General features: G+C 39.8%; 1 protein-coding gene across 1 annotated transcript; it reads left to right on the top strand.

Moving 5' to 3' along the window:
• Nucleotides 1-4,140: 4,140 nt before the first annotated feature.
• LOC128591487 (extracellular sulfatase Sulf-1-like) lies at nucleotides 4,141-23,264 on the top strand. Its single transcript, XM_053598961.1, has 2 exons — nucleotides 4,141-4,221; nucleotides 22,617-23,264. The coding sequence occupies exons 1-2, from the start codon at nucleotides 4,141-4,143 to the stop codon at nucleotides 23,262-23,264; spliced, it is 729 nt and encodes a 242-aa protein (XP_053454936.1).
• Nucleotides 23,265-23,467: the final 203 nt, after the last annotated feature.

Here is a 23,467-nt window from a genome sequence, read left to right as displayed (position 1 = left end):
ATCCATTCGCTAAGCTATTTTCTAGTCCTTGATGAACCTCTGTCTCCTTAGTGAGAACAGAGTGTGGGAATTTGTTCAAAATGTTTACTATCACTCTTAAGTTCTTATGTAGAGTATATTTACCTCCTCCATGAATGCTGGGCTTGGTCGTGTGTGTTTTGATTTGAGCACATACAGATGGAATGATTTTCTCTAAACTGTCACTTTGCACTCAGCCATGTGTCTTGCTTTTGCCCAAAAGAAAGTTAGCAGTTGTGGCAGCAGCAGAGGCTTTGGCTACAATCATATGCTTGTCCTCTTACATTTGTGTCATCACCATGAGAATGTCCTCTGTGTAGCTACCACCTGATTATAGACCGTGGTATAAACAAATGTGGAGCAGACTTGACTCAAACCTACAGCAAGGAATCAGGAACAAGAGCATAGATTAAAGCAAAGATTCACAAATGATCTTCATATATTTCAACTGCACTCCAAGCAACTCATATTGATAGGCAAGTAAGAATAAATGATTATTATTTTAAGCCATTGAGTTTTGGGACATTTTTTCTGCAGCATTATTGTGGCAACAGCTGACTGGTACAAGTACATTTGTCCTTGAAGCTAGATCCCAGAACTAGAGACTTGTTTCTCGAGGTTTTATGGTTTCTTATTTTATCAATGAGTGTCCCACTGACAAAAGCCTTAGAGAGCACCTAAAGCAAGGTGTGATTCAGGGCTCACACAGTGCCTCAGGTCCCAGTTCCTTTTGCCCCATCCCAGTGTTAACCCCATTTTCCAGCTTCCTTTTCTGAGAGGCAAACGGATGCCTTGAAAATACATTCACCGAGCACATTTTGTGTGCCAGTCAATTCTAGCCTCCAAGTACAATTCCAGTAAGAAGAATGACCTCTTTCTCTTTTAAGAACCTCAACATGCCCATTACAGAACCAATCATTTTGGTTAGGGGAACACACTGTTTTGACGGGAGTCACACAAGCCATATCCTCACCCCTAGATCCAGAATAGTATCAAAAACAATTAAAATACTTTAGCTGGAAGAAGTATTGTTTCCTAAAGGGAAACTTTTGCCAAAAGAAAAGGTTAAGAGTGTTTTGGTCTTGTGCTGAAGACAAACACAGGGGATCTTCTCAACATCAGTTTGTAGCATTCTTGTCTCCTGGAGTTACCTTGTCCTGCCACATGAGCCCCAGGTCTAGTGGTGTCACATTCCTGCACACAACTTGTATAATCTACAGTTGCAATCGTAATCGGGGCCGCAACGTAAAGGCTTAAGTTTAAGGTACTCTGTGACTTGTTTCCTAACTACTTTTGCACCCTTGTACCCCCATGAACACAAATAGAAACCTTCACTTCAAGGATATTGGTAGTTCTTTCATTCCCTTAAAACCTCTGCAACTTTTCTGGTCCCATTATCACATTTGATATGCCATGGGTCTTTTAGGGCCTTATCCAAATTCCACCCCTTAAATTGTGCTTCTCTCATGGCTTGTATCAAACACAGATGCTATGGTTTGGACATTTATTCCCTCAATGTTGGAGATGGGTCGTGATAGGAGGTGTTTGGGCTGTGGGGATGGATCTCTCATGAATGACTCAGGACTGTGCTTACAGGGCGAGTAAGTTCTAATTCATTAGTTCCTGTGAGAGCTGGTACCACCACCCTCTCTCTCCTCCTTTCTTTCTTGCGGTGTGATCTCTGTGCACGCTATCTCCCCTTCACCTTCCACCATGAGTAGAAGCAGCCTGAGACCCTCAGCAGATGCAAATGCCAGCACCAGGCTTCTTGTACAGCCTGCAGAACCATGAGCCAAATAAAGCTCTTTTCTTCATAAATTGCCCAGCCTCAGGTATGCCTTCACAGCAACATAAACAGAATAAGACAACATATGTATTTATTAGATGGTGAGTCTCTGGAGGATGTAGGTAAAAATTCCTCTTTGTATTCCCTAGAGTTACTCATGTATTACCTTTGAAATAGTCAATAAATGTTTGTTGAAATGTTGACTTGTGAAATTACCCAGCCTCAGATTCAAGAGCAGAAGTTGGGACTGGCGTAGAGCTCTGCATATTCACCATGTGATCTCTTTAGGCCCCTACAGGTGGCTGAATCCTGACAAGCTGCTGGGCAGGAAAGGTGATTTAAATTATATATTTAAGGGAAGATGTAATTTAGCCCATATGTTAGGAGAAAATAAGCAAGTAGTCATAAATTTCACACAAATAAGGGAGAAGTTCAGAGTCAGCAACAAGGGCCCAAATGAGTTGTTTTTAAAACATATTTCCCACTATTTTGAGAGTGTCTCTAGTATTGTGGGAGTGTTCCCGAGAGAACAGGAACTCAAATGGTTAGTGGTTAGATGGGAGTGGGGAATATTGTCGTGTTGGAAGGTGCATAAATTCAGCTATAATCAAATAAAGACACATTCAACGAACTTCAATCAGATATACTTAAAAATGTACATTATTTTGTAAAAAGTATAACTTCTATGTACTTAATGTAAAAAATGAACACTATTAACTTTAAAGTTAACTAACCTTTTAATCATTTTGTTGTGTCTGGTTTTTGTTGGAAAGCATTTGAATATTTGGTTACAGCATGGAGGTCCGAAGTTTCAGTTGATTGTCTAGACAGGTATCAGTCAATTGTGACTGTAAGGGAGTCTTGATTTAGGTTAGGTAGGAGAATGCAGATTTTCAGCAATAAGTGATTGAAAAACAAGAAATCATTTTTTGTGCATGTTGCTGAAAGTGTGGGTGTTTCACTGACGTTTTCCATATTTTAGCTGGGTCTTTCTTAGCACTAAACAGTGACATTAAAACGCCATCTACCGAGAACTCAATTAATACCATATATAGATTTTTAAGTACTTTGGTAATATCTACTAGGTGAGGCTGAAATGCTAATTTGAGTGTGATATCATGATTCTCAAAGTCAGTGAACCTTTCAATGTGTTCTCCAATTAATAGGTCTATAACAGGTGTGTATCCTTCAAATGATTTGCATACATCATTCTGCTGATCAATGACCTTTACTAACTAGAGAAAATGTTCATCCGACGTTTCCTTTTGAAGAAGTATTTTGAAAAAAGATAGCTTTCTTCAAAACACTTGAGTTTTTTGCCACATATCATATAGACTTAGTTTTACCTTACAAAGAAATATTCAAGTTGTTTCGATTTGACATTTCAAACAGAAATGCTGCATTTCTATAGAAAACTTCTTCCAATAATTCACATTACTGATTCTGTTCTTCATAAAATTTAACTATCTGTTCTGGCAGAGATAAAATTTTGGCTAACACCTGTTCCAGAAATATCCAGCACATTTTAGAATGATATGGCAAACCCACACTTAATACCTCATCATTCAACTTTAGCATGTTATGAAACTGACAATGCCAGGTTGCATTTGCATAAATATAGCTAACAATACTTATAACTTGTTGCAAAGTGTCGCTTACAATCATAGCTTTAGCACAGACATTTTTCTGATACAAGATGCAGTGAAAAGAAATGAGAGCATCTGGATTTGTTAATACTTATTTTAATCTGTGCAACAAACCTTTCATATTTTTTCTGTCAAGGAAAGTGCTTCATCTGTACACACACTCACTAAATTTACCAAATTCATCCCAACTCTCACATTTATCTTGAAAGTTGTTGAAGGCATCTATTCCCCATGTTCTCTTCCCAAGAGTGGCCCAAAGAGAGTAATTCTTCACAGCAAAGAAAACCTTCTGTTATGACCCAAACGAAGAATAAAATGTGTGCCAAGTCAGCAGTATCAGTTGATTCGTCCAAAATGACTGAATAATATGTATTTTCCTTTTCAAGTACTGCACGAAGTTGTTAAGTTGAAGGCTAATCCATACTGTTGATCAGTTATGGTTCTCCTTGAAAGAGGCAGTTGTTTGTACTTTGAAATGTTATTGGTATCTACGTACGTGCATCTACAACTTGGACAATGCATTCTTTTACAATGTCTGAATCACTGAATGGCTTCTCTTTTTTCTAAAGCATATAAGCCACTTTACAAAGCTATCCTCACAAGGTAGAAAATGCATTAGAAGACAAAAACCATCCTTAGTAAATGACTCTTTGTAAGGCATGATTGCCAGAGGGTGGGAAAAATAGCTCCATGAAAATTCAAGGGCCTGCTACTTCAGCAAGATTTCTAGGGATCCAACAGTCTGTCCAATGTCAAGATGAATCTTCTGAGGTGAGTGAGAGGTCATTGCATCTGGCCCTTTTTATACTGAGAAAGAAGCCTAGGGCCTACTGGGCCTTTTTGATTTTAAGGGCAACACACCTCCGTTGGGTGTGTGATCAGACCCATTTAATAAGGAATCCAAAAAGCTTCACAACTGAGTGAGACAAAGGCTAAAAGAATGCCTTGTAATAAGTCCAGGTTGCTCTCAAATTTTTCTGTCACTATGTCTGTGGCACTTAATGATGTCATATAAAGCATCTGTGAAAAGATAGTCCAGAGCAGTGGTTCTCAACCTTCCTAACGCCATGATGTATTTTCATTGTTACAAAGGGGTTGCGACCCACAGGTTGAGAACTGCTGGTCCAGAGAAAGACTCTGTCAGTGTCTCTAATCGCAAGGTATACAGAAATGGGAGAGAATTACTCCAACACTGTCCAGTAAAATGAAAGCAACATCTCACTCCAGGGCAAAAGTCAGGCAGACTCTTTCTGCAGCCCATTAAGAAACGCTTGGGTTCCCTAGGCTTGAGTTCCTCAATTGTGATGCAAACTCACTGCATGTGCAGCATCCATCTTCACGATGGCCCAGTAGGACCTCTGGCCAAGGGGTACTGACACAAGGGGTACTTCACTCTCTTTGCTATGCTGTGAAGAGTAAACATTTTATTTTTGGTCCAAGATTCATGTCCTCTGCCAGCAGGGAGGACAATAGCAGGCTAATCTCCTATCTTGCAAGGATGATAAAAAATCTCAGATTTTACAGTTGCTGAAAGTTCAGGGTAATGGGATGGAATGTTGACAGAAACATGTCTTTCTTGAAAAGAAAGGATGAGGGATTTGTAGACCTGGTTAGGGAGACTGAGAATAGCTTCTGTGATTCGGTAGAAAATGCCCTCACCCAAGTGGAAGGAGAAGTGTGAAGTAATGCTTCCCCATTTATCTTACCTAGAGGCTGAGCTCAAGAGGTAGAATGAAAACAAGTCTCTTGAATGGTGTTTTGGGTTTTGCTAGGGAGGGGATATTTATTATGACAAAAGGGCAGCAAGAACTGAGACTCCAGATAAAAGGCAATGTGACGGTAGCTGTTGACTCCAGGAGTTTCCAAAGCAGAAATAAACAGTGTCAGCAATGAGGGTAAAGAGCTTTCAGTGGATCGGCAGAATGAGGGTAAAGCAGCCTCCTGGTTACGTAGGATAGAAAAATTGATGTGCTTCCACAGTGGCATGAAGCTGCTCCCTCCCTCTCCCTCTATCCAATTCCAAATGCTTTAAGGAAAAGATGAGAAGGGTGTGGTTCAGGATTCTTTGTTTCCGAAGGGCACTAAAGGCCAGATGCAACCATCTGAGCCTACTCTGTATACTCTGGGGAGGGATGAGGTGCTATGCCTGGGACCTCTTGGGCTAACTCACTGTACCATCTAATGCTGTTATTTCTCTATTTCAATGTCTGACAGCAGTTGCTATGTTGATGTGTCCCATAATTGCCATAAGGGATTCTCCCAATCAAGAAGAGAAATGCTAATGGGACAAAAACCCCTGCCACTGGCCATCCGTGGGGGCAAAGGGCAGGATTAGAATAAGTGCCTCTTTCTTCTGCTGTCCAAATATTTTACTATGTAGATAATGCCTTGTTGATTGGCAAGTCAGAAGCCTCAGCCTACATTACCCTGGCTATGATGTTATCACACCTCTCCCAGTTGGGGTAGTTAAAGAACCCTGGAAAAATTCTGAGTCCTGCTCACCATGTTGTTTCTTAGAACTATGTGGATGAGTTGCCAATGCTTTGTCCCTCCGGGAGTCAGGAAAAACTGCTGTGTCTTTAATCTCCCCAGCACCAAAAAGGAGACCCAGCTCTTTATTGGATTCTTTAGATATTGGAGCATTTGGGCATTCTGTTTCTCACTCATAACAGACAAAAATAAGCATGCTTTGAGTGGCAGCCAAGCCAACAGATTTCAGAGGAAGTTATCCAGAAAGCCGTGGCATGCTCTTTTCACCCTTTGGGACCCCTATAACCCTGATGACCTCTTTGAACTGTAAGCTTCTATGACTGATGATTTTTATCATCTGACAAAGGGTGGAAGCCTCCCGTAGGCTCCTCTTGCAATTTTAGACTCACTGCCTCCCTGACATGACTACTATACACCCCTCTGACAAGTAGGTTATTAGCTCACTATTGGCCTCTAGTTAAAACCAAACTCCTGACCCATGCAAACCTGTGACCCTTCAGCTCGATTCTTCCATCTGGGGGTGGTTAACTTGGACTTCATGACTAACAAGATGGGAAGGATCCACAAAACCTCATCTGGTCAAATGGAAGTGGAGCATTCAAGAATACAGTTGGCCTGACTTTACATAAAATTGTGGCCAGGTGAACTTGTAAAGTAGAATAAAATCTCAGACCTTTTACAGTTCTTGACAGTGAACAAACACACCCTCTGCTCTAGATAAGGACACTATCTTTATTTTCCGTGATATTCATATGCAAACATTCTTGAAAAGATAGTGTAGAACAAAGGCCATTGGTGACCATTGTTACAAGACATCTAACAATGCAATGACCCACACAGAATTGTCTCCCCAAAAGGTGCCAGCACTGGGAAAATGTCGATGGCTATGTTCTACTTAAAAGATGGTGGCAGAAAATCCTCCCAGGCAGCAGAACTTAGAACAGTATATATGTTCATTTCCTTTGGCAGAAAAGGCCAGAGATTCATATAGAAGAGCTACATACTCTGCCTGATTCCATGTGACATATCCAATATCAGTTTACAAACTAGCTGATACAAGTTTACAATTGCAGATGTGGGTGCTGTGTTTTGTTAACTATTTTAAGTCTGTTTTCACCTGATACTTCACTGCTAATTTTGGAAAGTAGAACTTGTTTTATTAAGGTTTCTTTAGACACAATCCAGAGATGACAGGTCTGGAGTTTGGACTCAAAATGGAAATTTGGGGTGTGCAAAATTTATTTACTCTTGGTGAACCACAGCTTCCTGTTATTTGGCCTTTTCTTTAGAGTAGATTTTTTTAAGGAAAGTAATTTTAAACACACACACACAAGAAAGCTTATTGGACTTTAGCTATGAATAAGTTACCACTAGTAGTATGGAATAAACCAATTTTTAATGATTGAAATGTAAATGAATCAAAAACATATGGTTAAAGTTTTCTTTAAAACATACATGGGTTTAAAAACAAAATGAAATTTTTCAGGGCCAACTATGTGTGTGATTTTATTGAACCCAAAACATTTGAAAAGTAGTTAGTGACCCTCAGTGGCCTTTTACCACAGCTTAATTCTAAACTCCTCTTTGAATGCGTCCAGTGGAACCTCAGTCAAAGGTGAGTTGGTATCAAAGTGAGGTTAAGTTCACTAAAATGATGACCTTTCTCCCCAAACACCCTTTCTGCTGACCCACTCCTGTGGCTGAAATTTCACCTGCATAAGTGCTTTTTTTCTTTCTTTCTTTCTTTTTTTTTTTTTTTGGTAAAGAGACATATCACCTAGAAAAGCCATATTCCTGCTGGAAAAGTGAATATTAGGAAAGAATAATAAAGCAGTTAATATTTACATAGCCCTTTATAATTAACAAATCCTTCACAAATGTTTGTGCTTAAAATGTTATTTCCATAGTTTACAAAATATTCGTGTATTTTTTGTGAGGCTCAGAAATGGAAGTGATTTGTCCATGACATGTAGGGGGTGAGCCAGGACAAGAACCAAGAACTTCTGTGACTCGTGCTTCACGATACTTTCAGATAACATGCATTTCTTTTTCTTAGCCAACTCATTGGTTGGTTTTGCTTCTCTGCTTGTCAGATGCCACCTTAAAAAAATTAGAATAAAGACCAGAGAAAATGGGACATAGAAATAATGTTTGACTAGTAATAGAGCAGAACAGATGAAACAGGTGGATCTTATGTATGTAACAATAGATACCACAAAGGGTCCCCCAACTTGCCAGAAGCTTCATTAGCATTAATATTCACAGTAGCCCTTCAACACATCTCCATCTTTTATAGACAATGAGATTCCAAAACAAACAACAAAGTTTGAACAACTTAAGTATCTTGTGTAGCTAATAAAGGATAGGATCAAGATTCTGTCCACGTTCATTGAACTCTGAATTCTGATCATTCATACCTGTCTCCCCATTAAAAGACAATTAGGTAAAAATTTTAATATATTATGAATGTTGATCTAAGTTATTCTCTTAGAATGTAAGCTTCATGAGGGAAGAGTCTTTCGTTTGTTTTCTTCATTGCTCAGTCCCTGATACTAGCAAATATTTGCTCATGGTAGATACTCAGCAAATATTTGTTGAATGAATGAATACAACATATGAATGGCTTTTAAAATCACACAGAAGTGCTTCTAAGGCACTTTGCTACATTTAGTAACCATGAGATGAATCCACTTGTACTTTTAAGGTTTTTTTTCTGACTTTCCTTTTTATTGGTCATCTCTACATTTATGGAATAGTTTACCTTTATAACATTATTTCCTGATTTACAAATCTTAGATGATATTGATTTATAATTGAAATAAAGATTCACCTTTTGTGTACCATCTCTCCTCCTTCAACTATTACTTCACATTTTGAGTCTTTCTGTTAGTTACTTTTATTCTGCAAAGTTACCTTTAATATACCGATGTCTTTATTTCTTATTTCATCAATTATAGGCCATGTATTGTAATTCCTCTGTTTTTTAAGTGAAAATTTTAGTATATAATTTTTTCCTTCCACATCTTCTCTCTCCTACTTTCTTTTTTTTTAATTATTATTAAATCATAGCTGTGTACATTAATGCAATCATGGGGCACCATACACTGGTTTTATAAACCATTTGACACATTTTCATCACATTGGTTAACACAGCCTTCCTGGCATTTTCTTAGTTATTGTGTTAAGACATTTATATTCTACATTTACTAACTTTCACATGTACCCTTGTAAGATGCACTGCAGGTGTAATCCCACCAATCACTCTCCCTCTGCCCATCCTCCCTCTCCCTCCCCTCGCTCTCACCCCTCCCACTCTCCCCCTTCCCCATATTCTTAGGTTATAACTTGTTTATAGCTTTCATATGAAAGCCATAAATTAGTTTCATAGTATGGCTGAGTACATTAGATACTTTTTCTTCCATTCTTGAGATACTTTACTAAGAAGAATATGTGCCAGCTCCATCCATATAAACATGAAAGAGGTAAAGTCTTGATCTTTCTTTAAGGCTGCATAATATTCCACGGTGTACATATACCACAATATATAAATCCATTCATGGATCGATGGGCACTGGGACTTTTTCCATGACTTAGCAATTATGAACTGGGCTGCAATAAACATTCTGGTACAAATATCTTTGTTATAATGTGATTTTTGGTCTTCTGGGTATATACCTAGTAGAGGAATTATAGGATTGAATGGCAGATCTATTTTTAGATCTCTAAATGTTCTCCATATCTCTTTCCAAAAGGAATGTATTAATTTACATTCCCGCCAGCAGTGTAGAAGTGTTCCCTTTTCTCCACATCCATGCCAACATCTTTGGTCTTGGGATTTTGTGATATGGGCTAATCTTACTAGAGTTAGATGATATCTAAGTAGTTTTGATTTGCATTTCTCTGAAGATTAAAGATGAGCATTTTTTTGTATGTCTGTAGGCCGTGCACCTGTCTTCTTCAGAGAAGTTTCTGTTCAAGTTCCTTGTCCAGCCTGCAAAGGGATCACTTGTTCTTTTCTTGCTTATACGTTTGAGTTCTCTGTGGATTCTGGTTATTAAACCTTTGTTGGAGACATAACCTACAAATATTTTCTCCCATTCTGAGGGCTGTCTGCTTGCTTTACTAACTGTGTTCTTGGCTGTGCAGAAGCTTTTTAGTTTGATCAGGTCCCAGTAGTGTATTTTTGAAGCTGCATCAATTGCCTGGGGGGTCCTCCTCATAAAATACTCACCCAGACCGATTTCGTCAAGGGTTTTCCCTGCACTCTCTTCTAGTATTTTTATAGTTTCATGTCTTAAGTTTAAATCTTTAATCCAGTGAGAGTCTATCTTAGTTAATGGTGAAAGGTGTGGGTCCAGTTTCAGTCTTCTACAGGTCGCCAGCCAGTTCACCCAGCACCATTTGTTAAATAGGGAATCTTTTCCCCACTGAATGTTTTTAATTGGCTTGTCAAAAATCAAATAACAGTAAGTCGCTGAGTTAATCTCTTGGTTCTCTATTCTGTTCCATACATCTACCTCTCTGTTTTTGTGCCAGTACCATGCTGTTTTGATCAATATCGATTTATAGTATAGTCTGAGGTCTGGTAGCGTGATTCCTCCTGCTTTGTTTTTATTTTTTGGCTATTCGAGGTTTTTTCTGATTCCATATAAAACGAAGTATTGTTTTTTCAAGATCTTTAAAGTATGACAGTGGAGCTTTAATAGGGATTGCATTAAAATTGTATATTGCTTTGGGTAGTATAGACATTTTAACAATGTTAATTCTTCCCAGCCATAAGCATGGTATGTTTTTTCATTTGTTAACATTTTCAGCTATTTCTTTTCTTAGAGTTTCATAGTTCTTTTTATAGAGATCTTTTACGTCCTTTGTTAGATAAACTCCCAAATATTTCATCTTCTTTGGCACTACTGTGAACGGAATAGAGTCCTTAACTGTTTTTTCAGCTTGACTATTGTTGGTATACATAAAGACTACCCATTTATGAATGTTGATTTTGTAACCTGAGATGCTGCTGTATTCCTTGATCACTTCTAAGAGTTTTGTGGTAGAATACCGGGTGTTTTCCAGATATACAATCAAATCATCTGCAAGACCAAAAGTTTGATCTCTTCTGACCCTATATGGATACCCTTGATTACCTTTTCTTTCCTAATTGCAATGGCTAAAACGTCTATTACAATGTTAAAGAGCAGTGGAGACAATGGGCAGGACAATGGTTCCTGATCTGAGTGGAAATGATTTCAATTTAACTCCATTCAATATGATATTGGCTGTGGGTTTGCCTGTATATGGCCTCTATCAGTTTAAGAAATGTCCCTTCTATACCATTTTCTTAAGTGTTCTGATCATGAAGGAAAGCTGGATATTATCAAAAGCTTTTTCTGCATCAATTGAGAGAATCGTATGGTCTTCGTTTTTTAATTTGTTTATGTGCTGAATTATACTTATAGATTTATGGATATTGAACCAGCCTTGAGATGCTGGGATAAAACTAACTTGGTCATGATGTATAATTTGTTTGACCTGTTGCTGGATTCTGCTTGTTAGGATCTTGTTGAATATTTTTGCATCTATATTCATTAGTGATACTGGTCTATAATTTTCTTTTCTTGTTGGGTCTTTTCCTGGTTTGGGGATCAGGGTGATGTTTGCTTCATAGAACGTGTTGAGTAGTCTTCCTTCTTTTTCTACATTTTGGAACAGGTTGAGTAATACAGGTACTAATTCCTCTTTAAAGGTTTGGTAGAATTCTGAGTGAATCTATCTGGTCCCGGGCTATTCTTTTTAGGGAGATTTTGTATGGTTGATGCTATTTCAGAACTTGATATTGGCCTGTTCAACATTTCCACTTAATTCTGGCTAAGTTTGGAAGGTGACGTGCTTCCAAGTATTAGTCAATTTCATTCAGATTTTCATATTTCTGAGAATAAAGTTTCTTGTAATATTCTTTAAGGATTTTTTGAATTTCTGAGGAGTCTGTTGTTATTTCGTCTTTGTTGTTTCTGATTGATGAAGTTAGAGATTTTACTCTTTTTTTCCTGGTTAGGTTAGACAAAGGTTTATTTAGTTTATTGACATTTTCAAAAAACCCAACTTTTTGATTTATTGATCTGTTGTATAATTCTTTTGTTGTCAATTTCATTTAATTCTGCTCTAATTTTGGTTATTTCTTTTCTTCTACTGGGTTTGGGGTTGGAATGTTCTTCCTTTTCCAATTGCTTGAGATGTCCCATTAAGTTGTTAACTTCCTCTCTTTCTGTTCTCTTGAGGAAGGCTTGCAGTGCTATAAATGTCCCTGTTCGGACCATCTTTGCGGTATCCCAGAGGTTCTGATAATTCGTGTCTTCATTGTCGTTTTGTTCCAAAAATTTGGCAATTTCCTTCTTAATCTCATCTCTGACCCAGCTATCATTCAACATAAGGTTATTTAACTTCCATGTTTTTGTATGAGTATACAGATTCCTGTTGTTACGGAGTTCAACTTTTACTCCATGGTGGTCCGAGAAGATGCAAGGAATAATTTCTCTTCCTTTAAATTTACTGAGGTTAGACTTGTAACCTAAGATGTGATTGATTTTGGAGTATGTTCCGTGGGCTGCTGAGAAGTATGTGTATTCAGTTTTGTTGGGATGAAATATTCTGTAGATGTCTACTAAATCCAAATGTTGGATGGTTAGGTTTAAATCTAAAATTTCTTTGCTCAGCTTCTTATTGGAGGATCTATTCAACGCTACCAAAGGAGTGTTGAAATCTCCGACTATTATGGAGCTGGAGGACATCAAATTGCTCATGTCTGTTAGAGTTTCTCTTATAAATTGAGGCGCATTCTGGTTGGGTGCATAAATATTAATAATTGAAATCTTATCATGTTTTATATTGCCCTTAACAAATATGAAGTAACCATTCTTAACCTTCCTTGCTTTTGTTGGTTTAAAGCCTATTGTGTCTGCAAATAGAATTGCAACACCTGCTTTTTTCTGATTACCATTTGTCGGAAACATGGACGACCATTCTTTCACCTTGAGTCTGTATTTATCTTTTAAGGTAAGATGTGACTCTTGTATGCAGCACATATCTGGTCTGAGTTTTTGTATCCAGTCAGCTACCCTATGCCTCTTTAGAGGAAGTTTAAGCTGTTCACATTAATGGAGAATATTGATAAGTCTGGTAAAATTTTGGGTATCGAGTTTTTCCAAAGTCCAATGGACATTTTTAATTCTTTTGCCACTGCTGAAGTTGGAGTTTGATCAAAAGTTTCTGAGTGACTTTACTTTTGTGGCAGACGATTGGGTCATTATGGAGGATAGGTCTGAGAATATCCTGAAGAACTGGTTTGATTATGGCAAATTTCTTCAACATATGAATGTCATTAAAGTATTTAATTTCTTCATCTTAAATGAAACCCAGTTTAGCTGGATACAGGATCCGGGGTTGAAAGTCATTTTGCTTTAGGAGATTAAAAGTTAATCACCACCCTTTTCTGGCTTGAAAAGTTTCAGCAGAGAGATCTGGAGTCGTTCTAATATTCTTTCCTTTGTAGACAATGGATTTGTTACATCTGGCTGCTTTCAGAATTTTCTCCTTCATATTAACTTTAGTGAAGTTAATTATGATATGCCTGGGAGATGTCTTATTCAGATTGAGTCATGCTGGGGTTCTGAAACTGTCTGCTATCTGAATTTCAGAGTCTCTTGGCATGTCTGGAAAATTCTCTTTAATAATTTCATGGAGAAGGGCCTCTGTTCCTTGTGAGGCCACTTCATCACTTTCAGGGATTCCAATGAGGCAGGTATTAGCCTTCTTTGAATTATTCCAGAGCTCTCTGAGAGAATGATTCCTTTTTGCTCTCCATTTCTCTTCCTCTTTGAAAGTTTGGGAGCATTCAAAGGCTTTGTCTTCAATGTCAGAAATCCTTTCTTCTGCTTACTCCACTCTTTTATTGAGGGATTCTACTGTATTTTTCAGATCTTTGAGGGCTGCAAATTCTTGCTTCCATGCATCAAAAACTTTGGTGATTTTGTCTTTAAATTCAGTAAATTCTTGAGATTACTTTTGAATTTCTCCTCGAATTTCTAATTGTGACTTTTGAATTGCTCCTCGAATTTCTAATTCCAAATTTTCCTCCATTCTATTAATCTTGTTTGCGATCCAAATTCTGAATTCGATTTCTGACATCTCGGCCAGCTGTTTATGAATGGGATCTTCAGTTACATCTTTCCTTAGAGGGGTTGATGTATTCTGGTTATTCATGTTACCAGAGTTTTTCCACTGATTCTGCCCATGATCATTTTACACCGTTTGAATTTTCCTCTGGAGCTTTTTCGAGGACCTGTACAGTGCTACCGCCTGAGAAACTGGAGACCTGTTTGGTGTGGTGGGTCTAAGTGGTTCTGTCTTGTTTTCAGCTGGTCTCTGTCTGACCCTAGTGAAATAGTTACTCTGGATTGAAGTCTCAGCTGTGGAGAAATACCAGCAGTTAAGTCACCCCGCCCCCCACAGGTAACTATTGGAAAAGGAAAATCAATCCTTCCTACAACCACACACCCAGGGCACCACTTGAATAGTCCTTGGGTGATTGGCTCAGTTCAATAGGTCCAAATCAATTGTCTCAATCAACACCTGTTCAGGTGGGAGAGTTTAAAAGGTCTCTGGCAACTGGATCACAGGGGTCTGGTGACAACTCAGATATGACTTGCTCCAGTGCTCCGTGAAGTCAGGAGGACACACCCAGAAAATAGTCTGGGAAGGTTGATGCCTCCTTCCCTACCTTACACTTCTCTCACACCCAGTCCCTCATAGCCCTGCAGGGCTGTGACCCAGTTGCCTCTAGTGAACAGATAACTCCAGGGGTTTGCTGCTGCCTGAATCACAGGGAAATCTATATCTTCTCAGCCAGGCCATTGCACTCTGCCTGTATCCACCATGGGGAGGTGAGGACTGACAACCTCGGGCGCTTCATGGAGGCTGAGGGGTGTTCACTCAGTTCCAGTCCTGCCCCTGATTGATGTTTCTGACAGAACAGAACAATTTTGCGGGAATTTGTTTCTGTGCCTGCTAAATTCCCCTACAGAAGAGAAGCTGTTTCAAGTTCCCAGAACTTGCACCTCGGGCCCAGTGTTTGCTCTTGCAGGTTTGTATTCACAGCACTGTTAGGTGTCAGTTCTAGCCTCCTGCCTTCCTTTGTCTATCTCCTGAGGGCCGGGTGCATCTTAGACTCAGTAAAGCGTTCCTCTGGGTCTTCCCCACCCTCTTAATTTCCCAGCTCTGTGCGTGCATTTTCTTGTCCCCGCATTCCACCCAGGCCGGTACCGCTTCAGGCATACCCTTTACTCATGGGGCCTGTGTTTCAGTCCCAGATCTGTTCCACGGTGGTTGCCACCTGAGAATATGCCTGGCCTTCTCTGGTTGCCCAGGGAGACAGGGGGTGTGGCTTCAGAATATCCGGGGGTGAGCCCTATTGTTGACAAAAATAACTGCTGCTCTGCACCTCTGGGCACTGCCGCTCTGATGTGATTCCCTTTCAGCCGACCTTCCTCTCATCACTCCCATGCTGCAAAATCAGTACTGACCAGCTGCAGTCCAGACCCTGTCCATACCCCTCAAGAAATCACCCAAGAATCTGGACTCCTGGGGGACAGGCCTCCAGACCTCAGAGTGCTAGTGGAGGGGAGTGCTGGGAGCTCAGAATTGTAGGTAGAGAATATATACAATTTTATACAGTTTTCTGCCTGACAGGAGAATGCTGTGTTACCCTGGTAGAGGAGGTAGGTCCAGTTTTTAGAGGATCTCTCTCATGGAGTGTAGTTGGAGGCCCTTTGAACTCTGCTTGTTTGTTTGTGGGGCACTCCAAGCCATTCTCATGGGGGAGGGGACTCCCGTCTGCTTGGTGATGGATTTTGTACGTTTTGTTTGTATCCTTGAGTTTGCAGCTTGCCTTAGTGGGGTTGATGTGCGTTCTTCAACCTTCTTTCTTGGTGCAGCTCTAATCCACCAGGTTACGTGCTGTCCTTTAACTCTCCTTCTGGATGGGAGCCTCTGTGGAAAGTTGGCTTCAGTCAGCCATCTTGTCTCCGCCTCTGAAAATAGTTTCTTTGAAGTCGAAGCTTGCCTTAGCAGGGACAAGCAGTTATCTATCTCATCTCTCAGCTCAAATTCCCTCTTGTAGCTTTGGTGGATTCTTTCTGGTCATTATCTCTCCCTCTGGACTGGAGCTTCTATTGAGAGCTGGCTCCAATCAGCCATCATCCCTGTTCCCCCTTGTTCTTGTTGAATGTGAAAATTGGAGTAGGGAAAATAGTCAACCCAAGGATTTAGCAAAATACCAAACTCATTGAGAACAAATGAGCCAATAAACAGATAAAAAGGCTATTGGACACACAAGTCCACAGATGCACAAACAATCTGAAACTTTTGAGTCCAGCCACCCACCAGTTCACTGCACAGCCTGAACATAGACATACAGACAACAACAACAAAGAAACAACTACAATGAAAATAATGATAATCGTAAAATAATTGAAAAAAAGGTAAAAACCAAACAAACAATAAAGAAACAAACAAAAAACCTCTAAAAATCTGATGTAAGCACTCTCAGAAACCGTAAGAAGGGAAGAAGAGGAAGAGAGAAGGGAAAAAAAAGTGGTGTTCATGAAAAAGTTAAAAAACATGAAAGAAAAAATTAAAATAGAAAAAATAAAAATAAAAAAATTAACAATAGCTCCTCCAAGAAGATGATGAGGAAAAACAAAGAGAAAAAAAGGCACCAACCACAAAAATATTATTCTTGTACATATGTAGAAATATACATCTATATGTATGACATAGGGATCAACTTTCGTAGGAATATATTTATAATGCAATGTACTTTCTGGAGACTATGTGGCGCTGTGAGTGTTTCCCAGGCTTATACCTGATTCACAGTTTACAGTGTTACCATGTAACCCCCCTACCTGGCCAATCGCCATTTTGGAGTTTCTGTAAAAGTTTATTACCTTATTGTTATGCAACCTCAGCTGCTCTATTCCAGACAGCACTCCTATCCGACCTCCCAACTCAGTGCAGGAGTCCACACTTCACAAATCTCTCGACTCTGCACTCACGTTCTCCTGCAAACTGGCAACTGCAATCAGCTGTGAGGGAGGTTGCTGGCTGCTGCCAGCTCTAGCTGCCGCTGGCTCCCACGGCTGCAGCGCACAGAGACCTTTTCCTCAGTTTTTGTGGCTCAGAGTCTCAATTTTGAATCTGGACTTTTGAGTTCAGCCACCCGCCAGTTCACTGCACAGTGTGAACTGCCAGCCCACACCAATATTCCCTGCCAGGAATGGTCCGGTCTATTTAATCACTCCTGTTGTTCTGGGGGAAGGTGTCCGCCATTTCGGACAATTCAAAATGTCTGTTTCCTGGGTGGGATCCCTTCCCTTCAATTTTCCATCAGGTTGCTTAGCCCCTTGTGGCTCTGAGTGGCACCCCTTTCTGGTCGCCAAACTCAGCTCAGGAATAAATTTTCGTCAATTGGGTTTTGCCAGGAATTGCAAGCTGCTGTCCTCCGTGAGGGAGGGGCCTGCTGGCCAGCACGGCCAAACAGGGAAAGTCTCTACAACAGAGTCCGTGGTTTTAAATTACACCTCATATATAGCAATCCACCAATTCATTGCACGTCTCTAGCTGTCTGTCCACACCAATAATCCACATGGGGAAAAGTCCAGACCCCCCTTCCTCTCATCTGATGACTTGGGAAAGGTGGGCTACAAGTCCGTCCTGTCCACCATCATGTTTTTTTTTCCCCTCTCTTCTACTTTCTAAAATACATTTACATACTTTAAAAATACTATCACTAATGCGATAGTTTGAATGTGTTTCCACAGAATTTCTGTGTTGGAAACTTAATCCCTAATGTGATGAGAGGTGGGGCCTGATGGAAGGTGTTTAGGTCACAGAGGCTCTTTCCCATAGATGGATCAATACCAGAGTAAGAAGGGCTTCCAAGGGTGGATTGCCTATCAAGGGCTCTTTTCCTTTCGCCTTACCCTATGTGATGACATAGTGAGAAGCCCTTACCCAATGCCAGCACCTAGATCTGGACTGACAAGTCTCTGGAATCAAGTACCATAAATTCTTGTTCATTATGAATTATCCAGTCCCAAGTATTCTGTTATAGCAACACAAAGTGGACTAAGACAATTCGTTATTTTTTCTTTACCTGTAGGTTTCCCATAAAAGGTGTATGGGCACCAAATATGTAAATATTATTTGCATTATGATACTGATATAAATATTGTTCACTACATATCTAAGAAGTGTATTTTTCTTGTATAACTTTTATTTTTCCTGTAGTTTGTAATTGCCTTTCTTTTTATTTGTGTATGTAGTGTACATATATGTATCCATATAAATATTGTTTTCTTTTCATAGTCTTAAGTATATTTTGACATCTCAAGAAAATGTCTCATCTAATCTTTAAAAAAATTTTTTTTGATACTGGCCTTTTTTGATTACTCTCAGTGGTGTCTAATCTCTTAGTTTCTCTGGGCCACATTAGAAGAAGTTGTGTCTTGAGCCACACATTAAATACACAAACACTATAAAAAACTGATAATCCAAAAAATAAAAAAGAAAGAAAAAGAAAAAGATCTGTGCATAATTTTCATGATACCTGCCACCACAGATAAGCAAAAAAGTCCTCACATAATTTTCATGCAGCCCACGGGTCATTGGGTTGACAGGAGCACACCTCAAAGTCGGTATATAGGCAATAAAATTTCTGAGACTTTGCATACAGGAAAATATGTCTAATCTTGTTCACACAATAATGAATGAGTAAAATTTAGACTGGGAAAGAAATTCTAGATGAAAAATAAATTTTTTTCTCCTAAGCATCTTCAAAGGCACTGAATTACTACCTTCAAAGAAATTTACTACCTTCAAAGACGTGGTGTTACTGAAGGGAAGCTGAGTACCAATCTGATGTACACTGCTTTGAAGATGACTTTTTTGGTTTCCTTCTGGGAACTTCGAGGAATCTCTGTGTACACTTGATTTTCTGACATTTTAAAATATATTTCTGTTGGGGGAAATTTCTATTTATTTTCTTGGACCTTGAGGTAACCCAAGCAATCAAAAATCTTTCATCTCTTTTATTAGCTTTAGAAATTTCTCTTCTATTATGTTTTTTAAAAATAACTCACCCTCTGGTATTTTTCCCATTCTCTCCATTCAGAAGTGGATGCTGGACTTTCAGAATTGATATTCTTAGTCTTATTTCTTTTTATCACATTTTCAAATTTTCTCCTTTTGAATGAACCATTCTCAAGGACATTTCCTTGGCTTTATTTCCCATCCCTTCTTTCAAAACTCAGAGGAATTAAAAGAATGATCGTATATACTTTAAAGGATAGTTTTAATCCTCAAAATAGTGACACTTGATATGACATCATAGTGGCTGTTTTCTAAGAACACCATAAATGATAGATATTTATCAGAAAATAGTAGAGAGGGAGAACACAAGAAAATCTGCCAATTTGAGTGCATCAATATGGAGTATGTAGAAAGAAAATGATTCAAATATAATATCAATATTTTTAAAAGGGATGGTAGAAAAAACGTTAACATCAAGAAGTGGGCAATGAATGCATACTGAGGTGGGGTGGGAGAATGTAGAGTTTGAAGTATTTTAAAATGTTTGAGAATGTCCCTGAGGTAGTTAGAAATGTAAAGTCAGCATTGGGGTGAGGGGATGATATTGTTAGACACATTCCTGGAAGACACGATGAGAGGTGAATTATTAGTGACAGTCTAAGAGATGAAATTGAGAAAAGTGCAGTTGTCTTGCAGCTACCTTTTCTGAATCTCACCTGTCCTCTTCTTTTCTTGCTTTATTGCTCTCACAATTTGAAACTCACAGAGAAATTGTTTTGGAAGAGTTGCCCTGTTCTTGGCAGAAATCACCATACGTAAGGCATAAAATTATCCCAATTTAAGTGTGCCATGTATTGTCTGACATCCCTGCCTGACATATATTTACATTTTTTTAAGGGCACTATCTTTACCTTTGTTGTAAATAGCTGGCCTTCTAGTGTCCTCAGCCATGAAGGACCTTTTAGTGTAATAGCGTAACTCCTGTGTGACGTCCTGCCTGACACATGGGATAACATACTTAGAGCCACAAATAATAAGAGCTATTACTTTTCCATTCAGTAAACAAACTGAGAATTTTTTTATTCATAGCAAAGGATACTATGAAACTAGGATAAGTTCGTGGATTCATCCTCAAAAAAATGCTATATACCTCTTTGCGGAATATCACTGGGGTCACCAGATGGCCACGGGGAGCACTTTGAAGGCAATGGTAGTGATATTCATCAATGAGTGAGTAGCAATTTTTCTAGGATGAGTTCACAAACTTAAATTTTCAATCTTGTATACATAGGTATGCTGGATGTAATCAGATCCTACTATAAAATTATTTAATAAAACCACATTTAAAAAAATTTGTGTTATTTTATATTCATAGGAGAGAGACTTCCTTAAAATTTATATGGGGTCAGAGTAATAAAAGAATTATTGTAAGGATACATAGGTTAATTCAATTATTTATTAGAGGGAATTAAGGTTGCATTTTGCCCTCATCCCCCGCAAAGTATGCTGAAATATAAAGCCCCAGTGCCTTGTAATGTGACTTCATTTGAAGATAGAGTCTTTCAGAGGAAAGCAAGTTAAAATGAAGCCATCAAGATGGGCACTAACTCAATAGGACTGGTGTCCTTCTAAAAGGACACACAATGTGGTGATATACTCAGAGGAGATGGCCATGTGACTGGAGTCATGCAGCTACAAGCCAAGAAATGCCAGAAATTGCCAGAAAATACCAGAAGCTAGAAAAGACAGGGAAACATTTTCTCCTAAGGAGAATTGATACATGTAGAGAGAGTGTAGCCTTACTGACACCTTGAGTTTGGACTCCCAGCCTCCAGAACTATGAAACAAAATTCTGCTGTGGTAAGCCACCCAGCCGCCCTAGCAAACTAACAGAGAGGATCACTGACTTTCTGGAGCAGGGTGAGATGAAAGCCAAGAGTGGGAGGTGAAATCGGAGAGCCGGGTATTGTAAAAGCAAAAAGCCAGGATCAGAGGCCCAGCCCTGCCCACCAGAATCTGGGTGGGGGACGTGGGTTCCTCAGGACTTCAGCTCAGCTCTCAGCCTTCAGTGGAAGGTTAGTTTAGCTCCTGCTTCTACTCTCCTGCCATGACCACCGGTTTGCTGGTCTGCACCATTCTTCTCCCTCAAATCTTCACTTCCTCCCAGATTCTGCTTCCTGCTCCCTGAAGAGCACACCTGGTGCTTACTCATCCCTGCTCTAGCTCATTGCTTCTCCCTTTATTTATCTTGTAAGCCTCAGCTCTAACTCACAACGCCTGCTTTGCTAGCTCTGTTTCAGACTTTATTTCCCAGTAATGATCATCTGATTGGTCTCATGTCCCTCTTTGGACAACATTTTTTGCCATAGTCCCTAGAAAATGGATACCACTCTATATGGTATTGGCTCCAAACACCAATGAGGCTTCTTGTCAAACTGGGCTGGGCTGTGTGTTGGCTCCTTTCTCAAATTAAAGGCAGGCCCTAGGGCCTAAGCAACACATACTATGCTTCATTTCTCTTGATTTGAGTGTTTGCCCAGCAACATCAAAAAGAAGCCCTTTCCTACATGTGCCCCCTCTTACAGTGCATTTGAAAAATGAAGCGAATGAGAAAAGTAAGGAAAAAAGATTCAAAAAAACCTATTTAACAGGACACCCACATAGAAGAACTTTTAGCTATCCTTCCGCACACTGACATAGATAAGAGCCAGTCTTGGTGGCAGAGTGAGCTGAGGGAAGAAGTCCTGGGGCTAAAGAGTGTTACTGATAGATACATCTCTCCATTCCCTTTTTTGGGGGCTGGCTTCTCTCTCTCTCTCTTCTCCTTCACCCTCATGCCACATACATATTATGCATTAATATAGCAAGATAATTAAAACGTTAATCCACGTGCATTTCACCTTCTGTTTTCACACAGAAGACCTGTTTCTTATTTATTCAAGGGCATCCATTGCCTTGGAGAGGGTGTAGTTTATTTAAGCAGGAATTTACATTAAAAGGAAAAATAATCATTGAGCTTTGATTTCCAAAAGAGGTGCTTAGAGACATTTCTGAGGCAACCGCTATGAAAGCCAACATTTTATTTTCAGATAAAACAGCAAGTTTATGAAAATCGAAAAGCAAAGTCTTGAAGCAGCAAAACAAAGCAGCAGAGACAATAACGCCCACCTCTAAACTGCAGAGAGTGTGAAGACCAGGCCCCTATTACTTGGAAAGGGAGACGAGGCCTGCCGTGGTCGCTAGGATGGGTTGCAGAAATAGCAGGGCATGGGAAGCCAGTGGAATCTTCATGATGTGGAAAAGATGGGAAGCATTAAGGTCATGATCAGCCTCTGAATAAGTGAGAAGGATCCTTCCCCAGCACCCAGAACTGTTTTACCATTTTTTAATTCCCCCCTTGCTGAGGGCATCCCATGGAAAGCTGCCTGCACATTCCCTATAGACCACTGAGCCCGTATCATGTGCATTTGTGCCATGTGACCTCCGAGCCCCTCCTAAATACCCATTCTCAGTGCCCAGGTTGACTGGCAATCTCCCAGTCAGAAGGGCTATTGGGAGGGCACCTGAAGAGAAGGAAGCCTGAGGAGTGTGGCTGTGGCAAACAGAGCTATTACAATAAAGAGAAAGGTGTAAAAAAGCAAGAGAAATTAAAGAGCCATCTTCACCCATTCAAGGAGGCAGCCCAGGAAGTGGACGGCAAGCTGCAGCTTTTCAAGGAGAACCGCAGGCGGAGGAAGGAGCGGAAGGAGAGGAAGCGGCAGCGGAAGGGGGAGGAGTGCAGCCTGCCCGGCCTCACCTGCTTCACCCACGACAACAACCACTGGCAGACCGCCCCCTTCTGGAACCTGGGATCTTTCTGTGCTTGCACGAGTTCTAACAATAACACCTACTGGTGTTTGCGTACAGTTAATGAGACGCATAATTTTCTTTTCTGTGAGTTCGCTACTGGCTTTTTGGAGTATTTTGATATGAATACAGATCCTTATCAGCTCACAAACACAGTGCACACGGTGGAGCGGGGCATTCTGAATCAGCTGCACATCCAGCTGATGGAGCTCAGAAGTTGTCAGGGGTATAAGCAGTGCAACCCGAGACCTAAGAACCTTGACGTTGGAAATAAAGATGGCGGAAGCTATGACCTACACAGCGGTGATTCTCCTCCCAGTTCCTCGTTTTGTGTGCCATAGAAGAGGAAGCTAGAGGGGGCATTTGCACAGCTCGGCAAGATGCTTCCCAAACTGAAGAATGGAATTTATCTTAATCAGTCTCAATATTTAGAGGGGAAATGATAAGGAAAAATTCCTCTTCTTCTAGCCCTTCAATGAATAAATTAAGACAGCAAGACTCTAAACGAGCACGGCGGCACAGCCTGAGAACTGTAATTATAATG

This window comes from Nycticebus coucang, chromosome 1 (assembly GCF_027406575.1).
Source record: "Nycticebus coucang isolate mNycCou1 chromosome 1, mNycCou1.pri, whole genome shotgun sequence".
Taxonomy (NCBI): Eukaryota; Metazoa; Chordata; class Mammalia; order Primates; family Lorisidae; genus Nycticebus; species Nycticebus coucang.
The sequence above is the reverse complement of the archived record's forward strand: the minus strand, read 5'-3'. Positions and strand labels throughout refer to the sequence as shown.

Excerpts from the sequence above, each read along its gene's own strand:
- LOC128591487 (XM_053598961.1), top strand. The coding sequence starts at position 4,141 with ATGAAAATTCAAGGGCCTGCTACTTCAGCAAGATTTCTAGGGATCCAA. Across the intron at positions 4,222-22,616 it reads GTCAAGATGAATCTTCTGAG|TCAGAAGGGCTATTGGGAGG; the intron begins GTGAGTGAGAGG and ends GCAATCTCCCAG.